Raw genomic sequence first — 17,100 nt, forward strand, 5'->3', positions numbered from 1 at the left:
ACCAGGGAATGTCCCTGGGATGTCCCCAGGAATGTCCCCTTGGGAAAGGACACTCCAGGCTTATCCAGCCCCCCGCACAGGGCACTGCGCGCTCCCGCGGGCTCTCGGAGAGTCCCGCGTGGGGACACGGGGACGCAGTTACCGGTGACAGCCCCCGCGCCGCCACCCGCCGTTGGCACTCGGACACGGCGAGCCAACCGCCGTGCTGCTGGCCAGAGGGCTGGTGGCACCTGGGGCTGGCACTGCGGTGGCAGCCCCTCGGTGACAAACCTGCCGCCGGTGCCCTGACCTCGGGGGTGGCACATTGGTGGCACCCCCGTGGTGACAAACCTGCCGCCGGTGCCCGAACCTCGGGGGTGGCACATTGGTGGCACCCCCTTGGTGACAAACCTGCCGCCGGTGCCCTGACCTCGGGGGTGGCACATTGGTGGCGCCCCCTGGTGACAAACCTGCAGCCATCCCCGGTGACAGCGCCTCGGGGGTCGCCCCGTTGGTGGCACCCCCTTGGTGACAGCTCCGTCCCCGGTGCCAGCGCTCCGTGGCCATGCTACGCTGCCACGTGGTCGCCGTCAACATTCCCGGGGCCACCGGCTTCGGTCCCGGTGTCCTGCTGTCCGTCTGCTTCCGAGGTACGGCGGGGTTGGGAACACTGCGGGGTGTGGGACACGCCATGGCATCGGGTGGCACTGGCCACGCAGCAAGGGCCACGCTCGCTGCCACATGTCCCCATCCTGAGGTGCCACCACCCCTCCTGTCCCACACAGGGGTCCCCAGGAGAACCCAGGTGGTGCCCGAGGAGCGCAGCCTCACCTGGAATGAGGTGAGGTGGCCCCAGTGTGACCCGTGGTGGCACAGGGACACGGGGTCACCCCCCCTGAGCCGTGTCACCCCCCTCAGGAGCTGGTGTGGCCGCTGGACACGTGTCCCCTGAGTGCCACGGACACGCTGGGCCTGCGCCTGTGGCGTGGGGACTGCCTGCTGCCCCAGGGGTGAGTGCCAGCCCCGGGGGGACACCCTGCGGCCACCCCTCACCGCGGCCACCCTCACCGTGTCCCCCACTCCCACAGGGACCTGGGTGCCACCACGGTGTCACTGGGCGAGCTGGCGGCCAACCCCAGGCTGCCGATGGCCGTCAGGGACATCCCGCTGCTGGACCACCGGGACCGGCCCACGGGGGTGAGCCCAGCCCCACCGCACCCCACCGCACCCCGAGGTGGCACTGTCCCCGTGTCCCTGTCCCCTTGCAGTGCACCGTCACCCTCCGCTGCTACCACGACCCGCACGGTGCGGCCGGGGACGTCCCTGTCACCACCGAGCACGGCCAGGTGGCCCTGGAGCCGCTGGGGGTGGCACCCGCGGACAGGAAAGAGGATTTCCAGGTACGGCACCCACGGGCACGGCGGCAGCCGGGGGGTGACGTCCCCTCATGGCCACAACGCCAGTGCCACCCCGCAGGTCCGGGTGAGGGTCATCAAGGGCCGCCAGCTGCGGGGCAACGCCATCAAACCCGTGGTGAGGGTGCAGATCGGGAAGCAGAACTTCCGCAGCCGCAGCCAGAGCGGGAACAACCCCTACTTCAACGAGGTGACGCCGCGGAGGGGACACGGGCACCGCCACTGTCCCTCGGCCCGCCCTCACTGTCCCTTCTCTGGGCTCTAGGTGTTTTGCCAGGATTTCCACGTGACGCCGGAGCAGCTGGTGGCACAGCCCATCCAGATCCAGGTGGGACGGAGAGGTGGCACTGGGGGGACAGGGACACAGGGACACAGGGGCAGGGACACAAGGACACAGGGACAGCCGTGTCCCCTTCCCTGTCCCAGGTGCTCCGTTCACCAAACATCTGCACCAAACCCGTCATCGGCATCTTCGAGGTGAGGAGTGGGGGATTGGGGTTGGGAATGGGGATTGGGAATGGGGGATTGGAATGGGGGATTGGAATGGGGGATTGGGAATGGGGGATTGGGATTGGGGTTTGGGAATGGGGGATTGGGGTTTGGGAATGGGGATTGGAATTGGGGATTGGGGTTTGGGAATGGAGTTTGGAATTGGGGATTTGGGAATGGGGCACTGAGAATGGGGATTTGGGCATGGGGCACTGGGAATGGGCTGTCAGAGCACTCTCACCTCCTTTGCCATTCCCACAGCTCGATGTCGGCACCATCTACTCTGCCCCAGGTAACAACAGGGGTGGGGTGGCACGGGGTGGGTGGCACTAGGTGACACATTTTGGGGTGACACACTTTGGGGTGACACATTTCGGGAGGTGTTTCTGGCAGGCCCCGGCCAGGGCTGAAACCTCATTTTGGGGGAGCACCGCGCGTTTTGGGGAGGTTTCGGGCGTGGCTCCGGTGCCACCGAGGAGGTGACGGCGGTGTCCCCGGCGGGCAGGGCGCAGCCTGAGCGGGAAGTGGCTGAGCCTGCAGCACCCGCGGCACCGCGACGGCCGCTCGCAGGGCTTCCTGCAGGTCAGCCTGGTGGTGCGCCGCGCCGGGGAGCGCGCCCAGGTGAGCGCCCCGCCCTCCCCGGCACCCCCAAATCCCTCCTGGAGGTCCCCAGGCTGTCACCTGCCCCCCTTCCCACCCCCAGGAGCAGGAGGTGCTGCCGGGCGATGAGGATGTGGAGGCCAACCTGCTGCGGCCACCGCCCTGCGCCACCACGCTGCAGATCCGCGTGTTCCGCGCCGAGGACCTGCCGCGGGGTGGGGACACCGGGCTGTGGCGTGGGGACACCGGGGTGTGGGGTGGGGACATCGGAGTGTGGGGTGGGGACATCGGAGTGTGGGGTGGGGACACCGGGAATTGGGGTGGGGACACTGAACATTGGGGTGGGGACATCAGGAATTGGGATGGAGACATCAGGGTTTGGAGTGGGAGCAGATTTGGGGATTCCCCCGCTCACCACAGGGTGGGGACAGCGGGGATTTGGGGTAAAGAGTGGATTTGGGGACCCCCTGCTTGCCACAGGGTGGGGACACCGGGGATTTGGGGTGGGGGTGGGTTTAGGGACCCCCCCTTCTCATCACAAGGTGGACATGGGGGAATTTGGGGTGAAGGGTGGATTTAGGGACCCCCCTGCTCCACACTGAGTGGTAACTCTGGGAATTTGGGGCGAAGGGTGGATTTGGGGACTCCCTGCTTGCCACAGGGTGGGAACCGGGGGGGATTTGGGGTGGGGATGGATTTGGGGACCCCCCAAAATCTCGCTGCTCACCATCCCTGTGCAGCGGAGCCAGCGCGGCCGTGCCTGGGCGGCTCCGCGGGCGCGCTGAAGGTGTCGGTGCGGGTCGGCTTTGCGGGCAGGACGGTGAGCGCCGGGCGGGGAATTTGGGGTGCCCGGGGGCCCTGGGGGTGCCCGGGGGCCCTGGGGGTGCCCGGTCCTCCCGGGGGCTCACGGCTGTCCCCGCCGCAGCTCTGCACCCGCGCGGTGCCCGCCGATGCCAGCGCCGAGTGGAACGAGGCTTTGTTCTTCCCGCTGCGGGTGAGGAGCGGCCCCGGCCCCAAAGAGGGGCACCCCAAAAAGGGGGACACCCCCATTTCCACAGCCACACTCGGCGCTGTTCTGTCCCCGCAGCTGCCCCCCATCTGTGACGAGATCCTGCTGGAAATCCTGCGTGGGTGAGAGGGGGACACCCCGCGGGTTTGGGGGGACATCCCCGGGATTGGGGGACACCCCGCGGGTTTGGGGGACATCCCCGGGATTGGGGGACTCCACGCGGGTTTGGGGGGACATCCCCCGATTAGGGGACACTCCTCGGGGTTTGGGGACCCCCCCCCCGCGTTCGGGGGACCCCTGACCGTGTCCCCCCAGGTCGTGCCGGAGCAAAGCCGTGGGCAGAGCCACCCTGAAGCTGTCCCAAATCTCCCGGGGTGCCGACGAGCTCGAGGGTGAGCGGGGCTGTCCCTTTTTGGGGTCCCCATGAGGCAGAGCCCACCCTGAACCCCCTTTTCTCTGCCCCCAGAGGGGACCCCCGGGTTTTTCCCCTCCTTCGGGCCCAGCTTCCTGCCCTTCTACGGCCCCCGGGCGGACGCTGCCAGGGTACGGAGCAGGGTTTGGGGGAAATGGGGTTTTTGGGGTGCATTGGGGCATCTGGGGGGAAAATCAGGAGTTATTGGGGCAAAGGAAGGATTTCTGAGGGCCATGGGATGTTTGGGGTGGGAATGGGGCAGTGCAGGATGAAACGGGGGGTTTGGAGGGGGAATGGGCTTGTCAGAGAGGGTTTGGGGAATGGGAAAGGGAATTTGGGATGTTTTCAAGGCCAGTGGGACTTTGGGGGTGAAATAAGATGGGGGAAACGGAGATTGGGGTGTAAATGGGATGGGGGAAACAGAGAATGGGGTGTAAATGGGATAGGGGAATGGAGAATGGGATGAAAATGCGATGGGGGTAACAGAGAATGGGGCACTTAAGGGAAAACAGGAATTGTTGGGGCAGGACTTTAGGGGACAATGGGACATTTGGGGTGGCCGCGGGACCACCCCACAGCCCGGGCTGGTTTCCCAGCACTCGGGGCCGGTTTTCCGGGGCCGGCTGCTGCTGGAGCTCTGCACGCACATGGGGACCCCGCCCGGGCGCCAGCGAGACGCCGTGGCCCCCGTGGACGCCGAGCGGGCGCAGGTGGGGACACGGGGACACCTCGGGGCTGCTGCCACCCGCGCCCCGCAGCGCCAGCTGAGCGCCCTTGGCTTTCTCCTCGCCGCAGAGCCGCCTGCCCCGCTGCCCGCTGGGGCTCTGCGGCGTTTTCTACTCGGCCACCGCCGTGCCCGGCGGCCCCGGGGCGCTGAGCCTGGAGCTGGGCATGGGCAGCGCCGCGGCCGCCACCGCGCCCGCCCTGCCCGCCTTCGACGGTGAGCGGGGACAGCCCGGGGGGCGCCGGTGCCGCTGTCGCCTCCCCGCGGGTGGTGGCACTTGGGAAGGGGGCGGTGGGACAGCGCGGGGGTGATTAGTTGCCGGGATTGGTTAATTGGTGTAATTATTGGAGGGTTTGAGCCGCATGCGTGGGAGGTCTGGGGTTATTTAGGGCTGATTTGGGGTGGTTTTGGGGGATTTTAGGGTGTTTGGGGATGTTTTGGGGGATTTTGGGTTGTTTGGGGTTGATTCTGGGTTACTTTGGGGTGTTTTGGGACACTGCCAGGACGTCCTGGGCTGAGGTGATTTTAGGGTGTTTTGGGATGTCTTTTGTGTGATTCTGGGGTGATTTTGGGGTATTTTGGGGTGCTGCAAGGGCACCCTGGGCTGAGGTAATTTTGGGGTGTTTTGGGGTGTTGAGGACATGGATTAGGTGGTGCTGGGAGATGTCACCTACGGATTAGGGGACACTTTGGGAATCTCAGATGATCCCGTGACACCTCCCAGGAAGCCACCGCCGCCCCTCAGCAGCGTGGCCAGGTCTGTCCTGACCCCGGTTTTCCCGATTTTCCCGATTTTCCCGATTTTCCCGGGTTTAGGGAACCTCTACCACTACCTGCCATGGTTTGGGGACAAACCCGTGGCCGCTGTCACCTCGCAGTGGGAGGACGCTGGGCACCGCTGGGACAGCCTGAACCTCCTGCGAGCGCTGTGCCACCACCTGGTGAGACCCCAAATCCGGGTGGGACCGACCCCAAATCCGGGTGGGGATGGTCCCAAATCCAGGCAGGACTGACCCCAAATCTGTGTGGGACTGATCCCAAATCCAGCTGGGAATGATCTCAAATCAGAGTGGGACTGATCCCAAATCCAGCTGGAGATGACCCCAAATCTGGGTGGGATCAATCCCAAACCCGAGTGGGAATGGTTTGGGGTGGGATTGACCTCAAATCCAGCCGGGATGGAGTGGGATCGATCCCAAACCTGAATGGGAAAGGTTTGGGGTGGGATTGACCCCAAATCCATTTGGGGACAGTTTAGGCTGTGACTGATCCCAAATCCATATGGGAACAGTTTGGGGTGGGATCAATCCCAAACCCCTGTGGGAACGGTTTGGGGTGGGATTGACCCCAAATCCCTTTGGGGACATTTTGGGGCCATTCCCAGGAGAGGAACCTGGCCAAGCTGCAGGGACACCGCGAGGACACCACCAGGGACATCAGGACAAAGCTGCTGCGGGAGCTGGAGCAGGACTGCGAGTGAGAGATCCCAAATGCCAGCGCTGGGGTTTGGGGCTGGGGGATCCCGAATCTGGGGTGAAATGGGGCTGGCAGTGGGGGCTGGGGGGGATTTGGGACAATCTGGGACACTTTGGGGGACAGTGGAACATTCTGGGGGGCAGTTCGGGGTGGAAATGGGATGGGGGGACTGAGGTGTGTTTGGGGTGGAAATGGGGTTTTTGGTGGGAGGATGGAGCGTTTGGGGGAAAACCAAGGAATTGTTGGGACAAAGAATTTTGGGGGTGAAACTGGGGATTTGGGGGTGATCCTTTAGGTTTTGGGGTCTTTTGGGATGATTTTGGGATGTTTTGGGGTGCTTTTGGGCTGGTTTGGGCCGCCCTGGACTGGGATGTTTTTGGGGTGATTTTGGGTTGATTCTGGGATGATTTTGGGTTGATTCTGGGATGTTTTTTGGGGGTAATTTTGGGGTGATTTTGGGCTGTTCTGGGCCCTGCAGGGCTGCCCTGGGCTGGGGTGGTTTTGGGGTGATTCTGGGATGTTTTTGGGGTGATTTTGGGGTGATTTTGGGCTGTTCTGGGCCCTGCAGGGCCGCCCTGCAGTACCTGGAGGCACAGCCCGCTCTGACTGCCCTGGACCAGCAGCTCCGGAGCTGCCGGCGCCGCCTCCTGCAGCGGCTGCAGCGCGAGGCCAGGGCCGAGGCCCGGCACGGGGACACCCTGGGGACCATGGCCCAGGGGTGGCTGCGGCGCGCGGCCGCGCTGGCCGTGGAGGTGACACCGAAAACCCCAAAGGGGAACAAACCCCAACCCCACCGTGCTGAGGCTGGGTGTGCCCGGGGTCCCTCTGGGGCGGTTCCTGTCCCCGTTCCGGTGCCGCTCTCACCCCTGTCCCCGTGCCCCCACAGCCCCAGGCCGGTGTCCCCGACGTGCAGCTGTGGCTGCTGCAGGGCCAGCTCCGGGTGGCCTCGGCCCGTGTCCCCGCCACCGATGTCCTGCACTCCCCGCACGGCCCCGGTGCCTGCGGCCGCCTCTGCGGGAGGATCCTCACCCTGTTCCTGGTGGGGGCTCCCGCTGCTGTCCCCTCCGTGTCCCCTGCTGTCCCCTGCTGTCCCCTCCATGTCCCCTGCTGTCCCTCCTTGTCCCCTCCATGTCCCCTCTGTCCCTCTCCACATCCCCTCTCTATTCCCACCTCATCTCCTCCAAGTCCCTGCTCTGCGTCCCCCCCATGTCCCCACTCTGCACATCCCCACGTGTCCCTGCCCCTTGGTGACACTCTGCCACTCTCTGTGTCACTCAGGGCTGCGGGGACAGCCAGGCCCAGGTGCGGGTGTGGCTGTGGCTGGGGCGAGTGGCCGAGAGTGGCGACCTGGCCCGGCTGCTCGGGGGGAGCCTGAGCTTCTACAGCGAGATGGTGGGGACAGCGTGGGGACAGGGGAGGGGACAGGGGAGGGGACAGCACGGGGGCAGCGTGGGGAGAGTACAGGGAACAGCATGGGGACAGTGGGGATAGGGGTGGGGACAGTATGGGGACAGCATGGGGGACAGCACAGGGAGAATACAGGGGACAGCGGGGACAGGGGAGGGGGCAGCACGGGGATAGCAGAGACAGAACGGGAGGGGACAGCACTGGGAAGGGACAGTGGGGAGGGGCCAGCACCTGGGAGGGGCCAGCACCTGGGAGGGGCCAGCACCTGGGAGGGGCCACCTGGGAGGGGCCAGCACCTGGGAGGGGCCACCTGGGAGGGGCCAGCCCCCCACAGTGTCCCCAAGGCCGGGCACGGTGTCCCCGCAGTTCGAGAACCAGACGCGGCTGTTGGGGAAATGGGGGCCCCGGCGGCTCCTGGGGCCCCCCGCGTTCTCCGACAGCTCCGGCCGGGCCCTGCCCCCCCCGGAGGAGCTGCAGCCCCCCAAGGGCTGGCGCTGGGACGGGCCCTGGAGCGCGGAGCGGCCGCGGCGGCGGTGAGCACAGGGCACAGCCACCCCTGTCCCTGCGGGGAGCACGGGGACCCAGCAGTTCCCCTGGTGTCCCCAGGGTGCAGGGAGCACAGTGACCCAGCCGTGTCCCCTGGTGTCCCCAGGGTGCAGGGAGCACGGTGACCCAGCCCTGTCCCCCGCTGTCCCCAGGGTGCTGGCACGGGCAGAGGGCGCAGGGACCGCAGTGCTGGAGGAGCTCTACGAGAACCAGAGCCGAGACCCCAGCGGGGGCTGGGCCAGCACGGCCAGCACAGACGCCGTGAGTGGGGGACAACGTGGGGACAATGTGGGGACAGGGTGGGTGACACCAGAGTGTCACTGCTCAGCGCCCACCTGGTTTTGCAGAAGGGAGTGGCAGTGCCACCAAAGGAAGAGGTGGCGTGTCCCCAGGGCTGGCACGTCACCAGTGACTGGCACGTGGACACGGAGGGGGCCGAGGATGAGGACGGTGAGTGGGGGGTCCCAGTGGGCACAGCAGGGTGGGGACAACAGGGATGGGGGTGACAGGGATAGAGGTGACAGAATGGGGGTGACAGGGATGAAGGTGACAGGGATGGGGTGGCAGGGGTGAGGGTGACAGGGATGAAGGTGACAGGGATGAGGATGATGGGGGTGGCAGGGATGAAGGTGACAGGGATGAAGGTGACAGGATGGGGGTGGCAGGGACACGGTGGCAGGGAAGGAGCTGAGCCCTGTGTGCAGGTTGGCAGTACGGGCTGGGCACGGAGGATGGCAGCCCCCCGGCAGCGTGGCACAGCAAGGGACAGCAGTGCCACACCCTGCGGCGCCGGCGCTGGCTCCGGGTCCGCCACAGGGACAGCGACAGCTGGACACAGGAGCGGGACACGGACACCTGCAGCACCCTGGTGACACACACGGAGACAGGGACGGGGCGGCGGGGAGGGAGGTGACAAAGAGGGATGACAAGGATGGGGTGTGATGGGGATGAGGGTGACAGGCCCAGGGGGTGACAACAGGACTGTTGTCCTCGTGTCACCCTGTCCCCTCCAGGACCCCGAGGAGCTGTGGGAGGACGAGGCCTGGCAGCCCGAGTGCTTCTGGGGCTGCGCCTTCCAGCCCAAGGTCCCGGCCGGCCCCCGGTGCCGCCGGCGGCGCTGGCAGCGCAGCCTCGTGCCCGCCGAGCCCGCGGCCGTGGCGCCGCTCTTCCTGCTCCAGGGAGCCCCGGTAGGAACGGGAGGGACCGGGGGAACGGGAGGGACCCGCGGGAACGGGAGGTGTGGAGAGGGAGGGGAGATGGAAGGGAGGGAAGAGGGAGGGATGGAGCCCCGTGGAGCGCGGCCACGGTGGGACAGGGGACAGGGGGACAGCAGGGTCCCCCCAGCCCAGCCCTGTCCCTCCTCACAGGACACCAACGAGCCGGCCCAGGACAGTCCAGAGGTGGCCCTGCAGCAGCCGCCCCCCTTCATCCTCTGCAGCTTCCAACGTGAGCCCGGGGGCCGGGAGGGACCGGGAGGGGCCGAGGAGTGACCGGGGAGGGGTCAGGAGGGGTCGGGAAGGGCCGGGGGCTCGCAGCCCCCCCTGACCCCCGGCTGTCCCCAGGCCCCGGCCGCTTCCAGCTCCGCTGTTACATCTTCCAGGCGCTGGATCTGGCGCCCGGCAGCGCCAGGACCTCCATAGGTGGGATCCCCGCCCGCCCCTGGACGCCGCCCCGCCGGCAGCCCCGGCGCTGACGGTGTCGCTGTCCCCAGATGCCACCGCGCACGTGTCGTTCCTGTCCCTGAGCCAGCGCACGGGGACGGTGCAGGGAGCGCTGGACCCGCGATGGGAGCAGACGCTGCTGTTCCCCCGGGTGCCGCTGTTCGGGGATCCCCGAGGCGTCAGGAGGGACCCCCCGGCCGTGGTGGTGGAGGTGTGGGACCAGCGGGGACAGGTACGGGACACACCGGGCACGGGGGAGGGCAGGAGCGATGGGAGCAAAGGAGGGGATGAGGAATGGGGGATCGGGGAGGGAAGGATGGAGGGAGGGAGGGAGGGAGGGAAGGGTGGGAGCAGAGGGATGGATGGATGGATGGATGGATGGATGGATGGATGGATGGATGGATGGATGGATGGATGGATGAATAGATGGATGGATGGAGGGCTGGCAGGAGGGATGGAGGGACAGGGGCTCAGGGATGGAAGGATGGAGGTGTTAGGGATGGAAGGACAGGGATCACGGATGAAAGGCTGGGGCTGTCAGGGATGGAAGGCTGGGGCTGTCAGGGATGCAGGGGCAGGGACACCCCCGGCTGGGCCAGCCCCTGCTCAGGCTCTCCTCGCAGGGCCCCGCGGTGCTCCTGGGCCGCTGCGTGTGCTCCCCGCGGGTCTGGTTGGACGCGGCGCTCCGGGAGCCGCCCCGGCTCCAGCCCCACCCGCTGCGGGGCCCGCGGGGCCCGGCCGGGGAGCTGCTGGCGGCCTTCGAGCTCCTGCAGGAGCCCGAGGTGAGGCGGTGACAGGGGTGACGCGGGGGTGTCGCAGAGGGAGGGCACCCAGGGCCGGGGTGGCATTGTCACGGTGTCCCCCCCTCACGGCAGGACGGGTCCCCGGCCCCGCTCAGGCCCCCGCCCCTGAGCAAGGACGGGTTCGGCATCCCCCCGGAGCTGCGGCCGCGCCTGCACACGGTGGCGCTGGAGGTGGGAGCCACCTGCGGGGAGGGGACAGCGCGGGGACAAGCGTGGGGCGGGAATGGGATGGGGACAGGGATGGGACAGGGATAAAGGTGGGATGGGGACGAGACTGGAGATGCAACCTGGGCGTGGCAGAGGCTGCGGGCAGAGCTGAAGCTCATGAGGACAGGGACCGGGGGTGGAGAGAGGCCAGGGACAAGAACAGGAGCGAAGATGAGCGCGGGCACACAGGGGAGAAGGCAAAGCCAGCGCAGGGGAAGGGACAGGGGCACGGATGGGGACAGGAGAGGGGACAGCGACACGGATGGGGACAGCACCCCGGTGACAGGGGCCGCGTGTCCCGCCAGGTGCTGGCCTGGGGGCTGCGGGGGCTGCGCGGGGCCGTGCGGGAGCCGCGGCTGGAGCTGCAGTGGGGGGAGCAGAGCCTGTGGACGCCCCCGATCCAGGACACGGCCACCAACCCCAACTTCCCCAGCAACGCCTTCCTGCTCACCCTGGTGAGGGCGGGACGGGGGCGGGAGCGGGAGCGGGCCCGGGTGTGGCCGCGGTGACCGGGCTGTCCCCGGGCTGGCCCCGGGCTGTCCCCGCAGGCGCTGCCCGAGGAGGAGCGGTTCGTGCCGCCCATCCGCCTGCGGCTCTGGCACCGCGCGGGCCCCGAGCGGCGGCTGCTGCTGGGCCAGGCCAGCGTCAGGGAGCTGGGCCGGTACCGCTGCCCCCCGCCCCGCCAGGAGCCCGGCAGTGGCTCTGAAACGCTTGTGTCAATGCCAGGTACTGCCCGTGCCATCCCTGCCCGTCCCTGGTGCCACCTGTCCCATCCCTGGTGCCTCCTGTCCCATCCCTGCCTCACCCTTTGTATCCCCTGCCCCATCCCAGCTGTCCCCAGCCCCGTGTCCCAGCTGTCCCCTCCCTCACCCCCCTGTCCCTCTGTCCCTCAGACGAGCTCCTCTCCGTGCCCGCCTCCTCCAGCCCCTGCAGACGTTGGTGTTCCCTGTTCCTGGCCGTATCCCCAGCCAGGATGGCTCAGGTGAGTCCCCCTGGTCGCCTGGCACCAGCCCTGGCACTGCTGGATGCTGGCACTGCCCAGCCCCGTGCCTCAGTTTCCCCAAGAGCCCTTTGCTCCCTGCAGGACCTGCTGGGCTACCTCAGGAACAAGCGGGCTGAGGACCAGGTGGGCACAGGAACGGGGACAGGTGGCACAGGAGACGCCACCAGGGCCACCTGTGCCCACCTGCTCCTGCTCCCCACCAGGATGAGGAAGATGAAGAAGACGAGGATGAGGACGAGGATGATGAGGAGGAGGAGGAGGAGGAGAGGGACTGGTGGAGCAAATTCTACGCGTCCATGGAGGACAAGGACCCCAAATCCCCCAACGGGGACAGACTGAAGGTGAGCCAGAGCCTGGGACCTGCCCTGGGATGGGGACAGGGACAGCTGGGGACAGGGACAGGATGGGGACAGGGAGGATGAGGGGAGTGGGTGAGGACAGGGAGGGGGATGAAGCTGAGGAGGACAAGGATGATGAAGCTGGGGAGGGGAGAAGGATGAGGATGAGGAGGGAATGGGGACAAGGATGAGGATGAGGAGGGAATGGGGACAAGGATGAAGAAGGGCCCGGGGCTGTCCCGAGCCTGGCCCTGCCCCGCAGATCTACGGCTGCGAGCTGGAGGCGGTGCCCGAGTTCCAGGGGCTGCAGGATTTCTGCCAGACGCTGCCCCTGTGCAAACCCGGCCGTGCCCCCGAGCCCGCGGGCAGCTTCAAGGTGGGTGAACCCCCCGTACCCCCGTGGGACCCGCGGCGGCGGGGCGGGACCCCCGAGGGCACCGGGGGCTCTCTCAGGGGCTGTTCCGCATCTACCCCGTGCCCGAGGCCGCCGGAGCCGCCCCCGGCCCGCGCTGCTTCCAGCGGCTGCCGCCGCCCCAGCCGCAGCCGTGCCTGGTGCGCGTCTACATCGTGCGAGCCTTCGAGCTGTCCCCCCGCGATGTCACCGGGCTGGTGAGCACGGCGGGGACCCCGGGGCGGGCGGGGCGGGGCGTGCCCGGTGTCACCGCCGTGTCCCCTCCGTGCCCCACCCAGAGCGATCCCTACGTGCGGGTGGCGCTGGGCAAGAGGACGCTGGGACAGCGGGACCAGTACGTGCCCAACACCCTGGAGCCCGTCTTCGGCAGGTGCGGCCGGGTGGCCCTGGTGGCGCTGTCACCTCCAGGGGGCACTGGGGGCGACATTCCCAGCGCTGTTGTGCCACCAGATCCCATTCCCTGTGTCCCCTCCTGTCCCACTCCCTGCCCTGCCATGTCCCTGTGTCCCCTCCTGTCCCATTCCCTGCCCTGCCATGTCCCTGTGTCCCCACCTGCCCCATTTCCTGTGTCCCCACCTGTCCCACTCCCCGCCCTGCCATGTCCCATGTCCCCAGCTCCCCTGTCCCCGCGGGTCCCTGTCCCCGTGCCACCCCCGGGCTGATGACACCGCTGCCCCCAGGATGTTTGAGCTGACGGCCACCATCCCCCTGGAGAAGGACCTGCGGGTGACAATCATGGACCACGACAAGGTGCCACCAGACCAGGAGATCGGCAGCACCACCATCGACCTGGAGGACCGGCTGCTGTCCCACCACCGTGCCCACTGCGGGCTGCCCACCCTGTACCACACGTGAGAGGGGACACGGGGAGGGGACACGGAGGGCTGGGAGGGGGACAGGAGGGAGCATGATGGGCACACGGGGGCACAGGAGGATGGCAGGGAGGGGGCACGGAGGGATTTGGGCCACGAGGAGGGGCAGGATGGGGGGCACGGGAGGGTTTGGGGGGCACAGGGGGATGGCACGGAGCGGGCACAGAGGGCCGGGGTGGGCACAGGGGTGACTCCCAGCAGAGCAGAGGTGCCACTGCCGTGTCCCCAGCGCGGGCCCCGCCTGCTGGCGGGATCAGCTGTGCCCCAGCCGGGCCCTGGAGCTCCTGGCGGCCGCGCGGGGGCTGCGCGGGCCCCGCTTCAGCCGCGGGGGCACCGCCCTGAGCCTGGGCGGGCAGCGCTTCCAGCTGAGCCACTTCGGTGAGGGCAGGGATGGGGAGGGGCTGGGGAGGGGCTGGGGGGGTTTGGGGGGGGATCTGATGGGGATGTGGGGGTTCTGGGGGGTTTGGAAAGATGTGGGGAAAGTCTGGTGGGGGTTTGGGAGGTTCTGGGGAGGGTTTGGGGTGGTTTCCAGGGATCTTGGGGGGGGTTTGGGGGATCTGAGTGGGTCTGGGGTAATTTGGGGGTGTTGGGGGGATCGGGGCGAGTCTGGAGGGGTCTGGGGGAGGATTTGGGGGATCTGGGGTGGGTCTGGGGTAGGTCGGGGCTGTTGGGGGGTCCGTGGGGTGGCTGTCGGGCGGGTGACAGTGGCTCGGTGTCACAGAGCGGGGCCACCCCCCGCCCCGCCACGCCGGGGCCCCCCGGGAGCGCCTGGCCCTGCACGTGCTGAACCTGTGCGGGCTCGTCCCGGAGCACCTGGAGACCCGCGGGCTGCAGAGCCGCGCCCGGCCCGGCCTGGAGCAGGTGACAGCGACACCGTGGGGACAGCGACACCGGGCTGGGGGTGACAGTGACACCTGGCGGGGAGGGGTGGTGGTGACACCGGGGTGACAGAGAACGTGGGGATGGGGACACCGTGGGGACAGGGACACTGGGGATGGGGACACCGTGGGGACAGGGACACTGGGATGGGGACATTGTGGTGACGGGGACATTGGGGTGGGTGCCAGGAACCCCAGGAGTGGGTGAATGGGCAGGGGGGTGACAAGGGCAGGTGCTGGGGGGACAAAGGGACCCTGTGGTGATGAGGAGCCTGGGACAGTGGGGACGCTTGGGGACACTTGTGCCAGTGCCAGCCCATCCCGGTGTCCCCAGGGCAAGGTGCAGATGTGGGTGGACATTTTCCCCACCAGCCTCGGCCCCCCCGGGCCCCCCGTGAACATCGACCCCCGCAAGGCCGAGGGGTGAGTGGGGGACAGGAGAGCCCCGTGGGGACAGGGCCAGCCCGGGGGGAAGGTGACGAAGGTGACAGACCCATCCCTGTCCCCCCCCGAGGTACGAGCTGCGCTGCGTGGTGTGGAACGTGCGGGACACGGAGCCCGGGGACGTCAACCTGCTGGGCCAGCGCATGAGTGACATCTACGTGTCCGGGTGTGTCCCCATCGTGTCCCCTGTCACCCCCCAGCTTCTGTCCTGCTCACCCCAGAGCCCCTGGCAGCTCCTTTGTCACCACAGGGTCCCCATCCCCAGGGTCCCTGTCACACCAGGGTGTCCCCATCCATGTGGGCACAGTGGTGACAGCGGTGTCCCCTCTGGGGTGGCATGGATGGCTGGAGTGGCACAGGGGTGACAGCAGTGTCCCCCCAGGTGGCTGAACAGGCTGGGATGGGTGCAGAGGTGACCGCAGTGTCCCCTGGGCAGTGACACACGGGTGACATTGCTGTCCCTGCAGGTGGCTGGGATAGGTGCAGAGGTGACCTCAGTGTCCCCTGGGCGGTGACACACGGGTGACATTGCTGTCCCCGCAGGTGGCTGGACGGGCTCCCCGAGCAGCGGCAGCACACCGACATCCACTATCGCTCCCTGGACGGCCGTGGCGCCTTCAACTGGCGCTTTGTGTTCCCCTTCGAGTTCCTGGCGGCTGAGAAGCTCTGCGCCATCCGCCGCAAGGTCAGAGACAGGGGACAGCGAGGGGACACAGCCCGGGGACACGGCCTGGGGACGTGTGGGACCTTGCCGTGTCCCCGGGCAGGAGCACGTGTGGAGTTTGGACGAGACCCTGCTGAAGGTGCCGCCCAAGCTCATCCTGCAGGTGTGGGACAATGACAAGTTCAAGGCGGACGATCTGCTGGGTGAGAGCCCGTGTCACCACCGGGGGGACACTTCAGGGGACAGGGAGCACCCATTGGTGACAGGGAGCTCCCACTGGTGACGGAGCCATCCCCTGGCCTGTCCGGCAGGGATCCTGGAGCTGGAGCTGACGCGGCTGCCCCGCCCGGCCCGCAGCGCCCGCCTGTGCCGGGCCTCGCCGTCGGACCTGCCCTGGTTCTCGTGGCCCTGGCTCTCCCTGCCGCGGTTCATCCGGACCCGGCTCTCCCGGGCCTGCCTCTCCCTGGCCCGGCTCTCCCGGGTCTGGCTGCCCCTGGCCCGGCTCTCCCGGCGCCTCTACCGGCGCTGGTTCCGCTCCCCGGCGCTGCAGCGCCCGTCCCTGAACCTGTTCCGCAGGAGGAGGGCGCGGGGCTGGTGGCCCTGCACCATGCACGAGGACGGCGGCCAGCGCCTCTCGGTAGGCTGGGGACAGGTTGGGGACATCCCCACGGGGCTGTGGGACAGCGGGGACAGATCCAACCGCCCCCCCCGGGCCCCGCAGGGGAAGCTGGAGCTGAGCCTGGAGCTGCTGTCGGCGCAGGAGGCCGAGGAGCGGCCGGTGGGGAAGGGCCGGGAGGAGCCCAACAAGCACCCGACCCTGCCTGAGCCCAGGTGAGCCGGGGACAGCAGGAGGGGACAGGGGCACGGGCGGTGGCTGAGCCCGGTGTCCCTGCAGGCGCCCCAAGTCCTCGTTCCTGTGGCTGCGCTCCCCACTGAAGCTCGTCCGCTACGGCGTCCACTGGCGCTACCTGCTGTGGCTCGGGCTGGGGCTGGCGGCGCTCCTGCTGCTCCTGCTGCTCCATTCCTTCTTCCCGGTCAGCACAGCCCCACGAACACCCCTCTGTCACCCCTGAACGCGCCCTGAGTCCCTGTGTCCCCCTGCAGAGCACCCTCAAGGTGAAGGTGGCTGACCCGCGCCTGCTCCTGCCGGCCCCCACCAAGGAGCTGCCGGCCACGAAGCATCCCCGGACACAGCGCTGAGGAGGAGCCGCCCGGGTCCCCGATTTCCTGGCTCTGAACCCCCTCCCGAGCTGCTCTGGATGTCCTCGGTGGATTCTCCAGCCAGGAGGGGATTGCTCTGTCCGGAACGCCGTGGGAGCTGAACATCCGCGTTCCCTCCTGAACAAAGCCCTGTCCGAGCAGCACCGGAGCATCGTCCCCGTCTCTGGCGGCTCGGGGGGGGTACGGACACCCTAAGCCCAGCCCCGATCCCAAATTCAGCCCCACCCCAGTCCCAGGTTCAGTTTCAGGTCCCAAACTCGGCCCCAATTCCTGCCCTAACCCCAACAGCGTCATCAGCCCCGGTCCCCCGGGTGGGACGGGGAAATCCCGGGGAGTGCGGCTGGGAGGGAGGGAGGAGGGGGGGAGCGGCGCCGGCCCCTCTGCGCCCGGTCCCGGATCGCGGCGGGATGCGGAGGGGAGAGCCAGGCAGGCTCCCTGACCGCGGGGCCCGGCCGGGGCATCCCCCGGGGGGCTACGGACAATGGATCCCGACAGAGCATCCCCCGGGGCAACGACTGCGGACACCGAGACAACGACTGC

At 68.1% G+C, this 17,100-nt stretch overlaps 1 protein-coding gene and 1 long non-coding RNA gene across 2 annotated transcripts; both read left to right on the plus strand.

Annotated features, from left to right (window-relative positions):
• The first annotated feature begins 544 nt into the window (after window positions 1-544).
• Window positions 545-16,539, plus strand: FER1L5 (fer-1 like family member 5). Its single transcript, XM_077191638.1, has 49 exons — window positions 545-629; window positions 765-820; window positions 898-989; window positions 1,068-1,176; window positions 1,248-1,379; window positions 1,456-1,584; window positions 1,660-1,722; window positions 1,821-1,871; window positions 2,145-2,175; window positions 2,389-2,504; window positions 2,587-2,782; window positions 3,224-3,303; window positions 3,409-3,614; window positions 3,808-3,884; window positions 3,959-4,035; window positions 4,501-4,614; window positions 4,700-4,844; window positions 5,445-5,569; window positions 6,013-6,104; window positions 6,673-6,856; window positions 6,991-7,143; window positions 7,383-7,496; window positions 7,878-8,044; window positions 8,210-8,318; window positions 8,405-8,507; window positions 8,762-8,925; window positions 9,071-9,244; window positions 9,425-9,503; window positions 9,620-9,697; window positions 9,739-9,950; window positions 10,342-10,500; window positions 10,594-10,692; window positions 11,034-11,183; window positions 11,277-11,441; window positions 12,332-12,445; window positions 12,553-12,678; window positions 12,760-12,851; window positions 13,162-13,332; window positions 13,583-13,731; window positions 14,075-14,214; window positions 14,566-14,654; window positions 14,746-14,841; window positions 15,219-15,360; window positions 15,443-15,542; window positions 15,651-15,753; window positions 15,883-15,976; window positions 16,061-16,170; window positions 16,235-16,373; window positions 16,444-16,539. The coding sequence occupies exons 1-49, from the start codon at window positions 545-547 to the stop codon at window positions 16,537-16,539; spliced, it is 5,847 nt and encodes a 1,948-aa protein (XP_077047753.1).
• LOC143696168 (uncharacterized) lies at window positions 11,619-12,041 on the plus strand. The gene is made up of 3 exons (XR_013185597.1): window positions 11,619-11,710; window positions 11,813-11,854; window positions 11,935-12,041. It is a non-coding gene; the product is annotated as an uncharacterized LOC143696168 (long non-coding RNA).
• Window positions 16,540-17,100: the final 561 nt, after the last annotated feature.

This window comes from Agelaius phoeniceus, chromosome 30 (assembly GCF_051311805.1).
Source record: "Agelaius phoeniceus isolate bAgePho1 chromosome 30, bAgePho1.hap1, whole genome shotgun sequence".
In the NCBI taxonomy this organism is placed as follows: Eukaryota; Metazoa; Chordata; class Aves; order Passeriformes; family Icteridae; genus Agelaius; species Agelaius phoeniceus.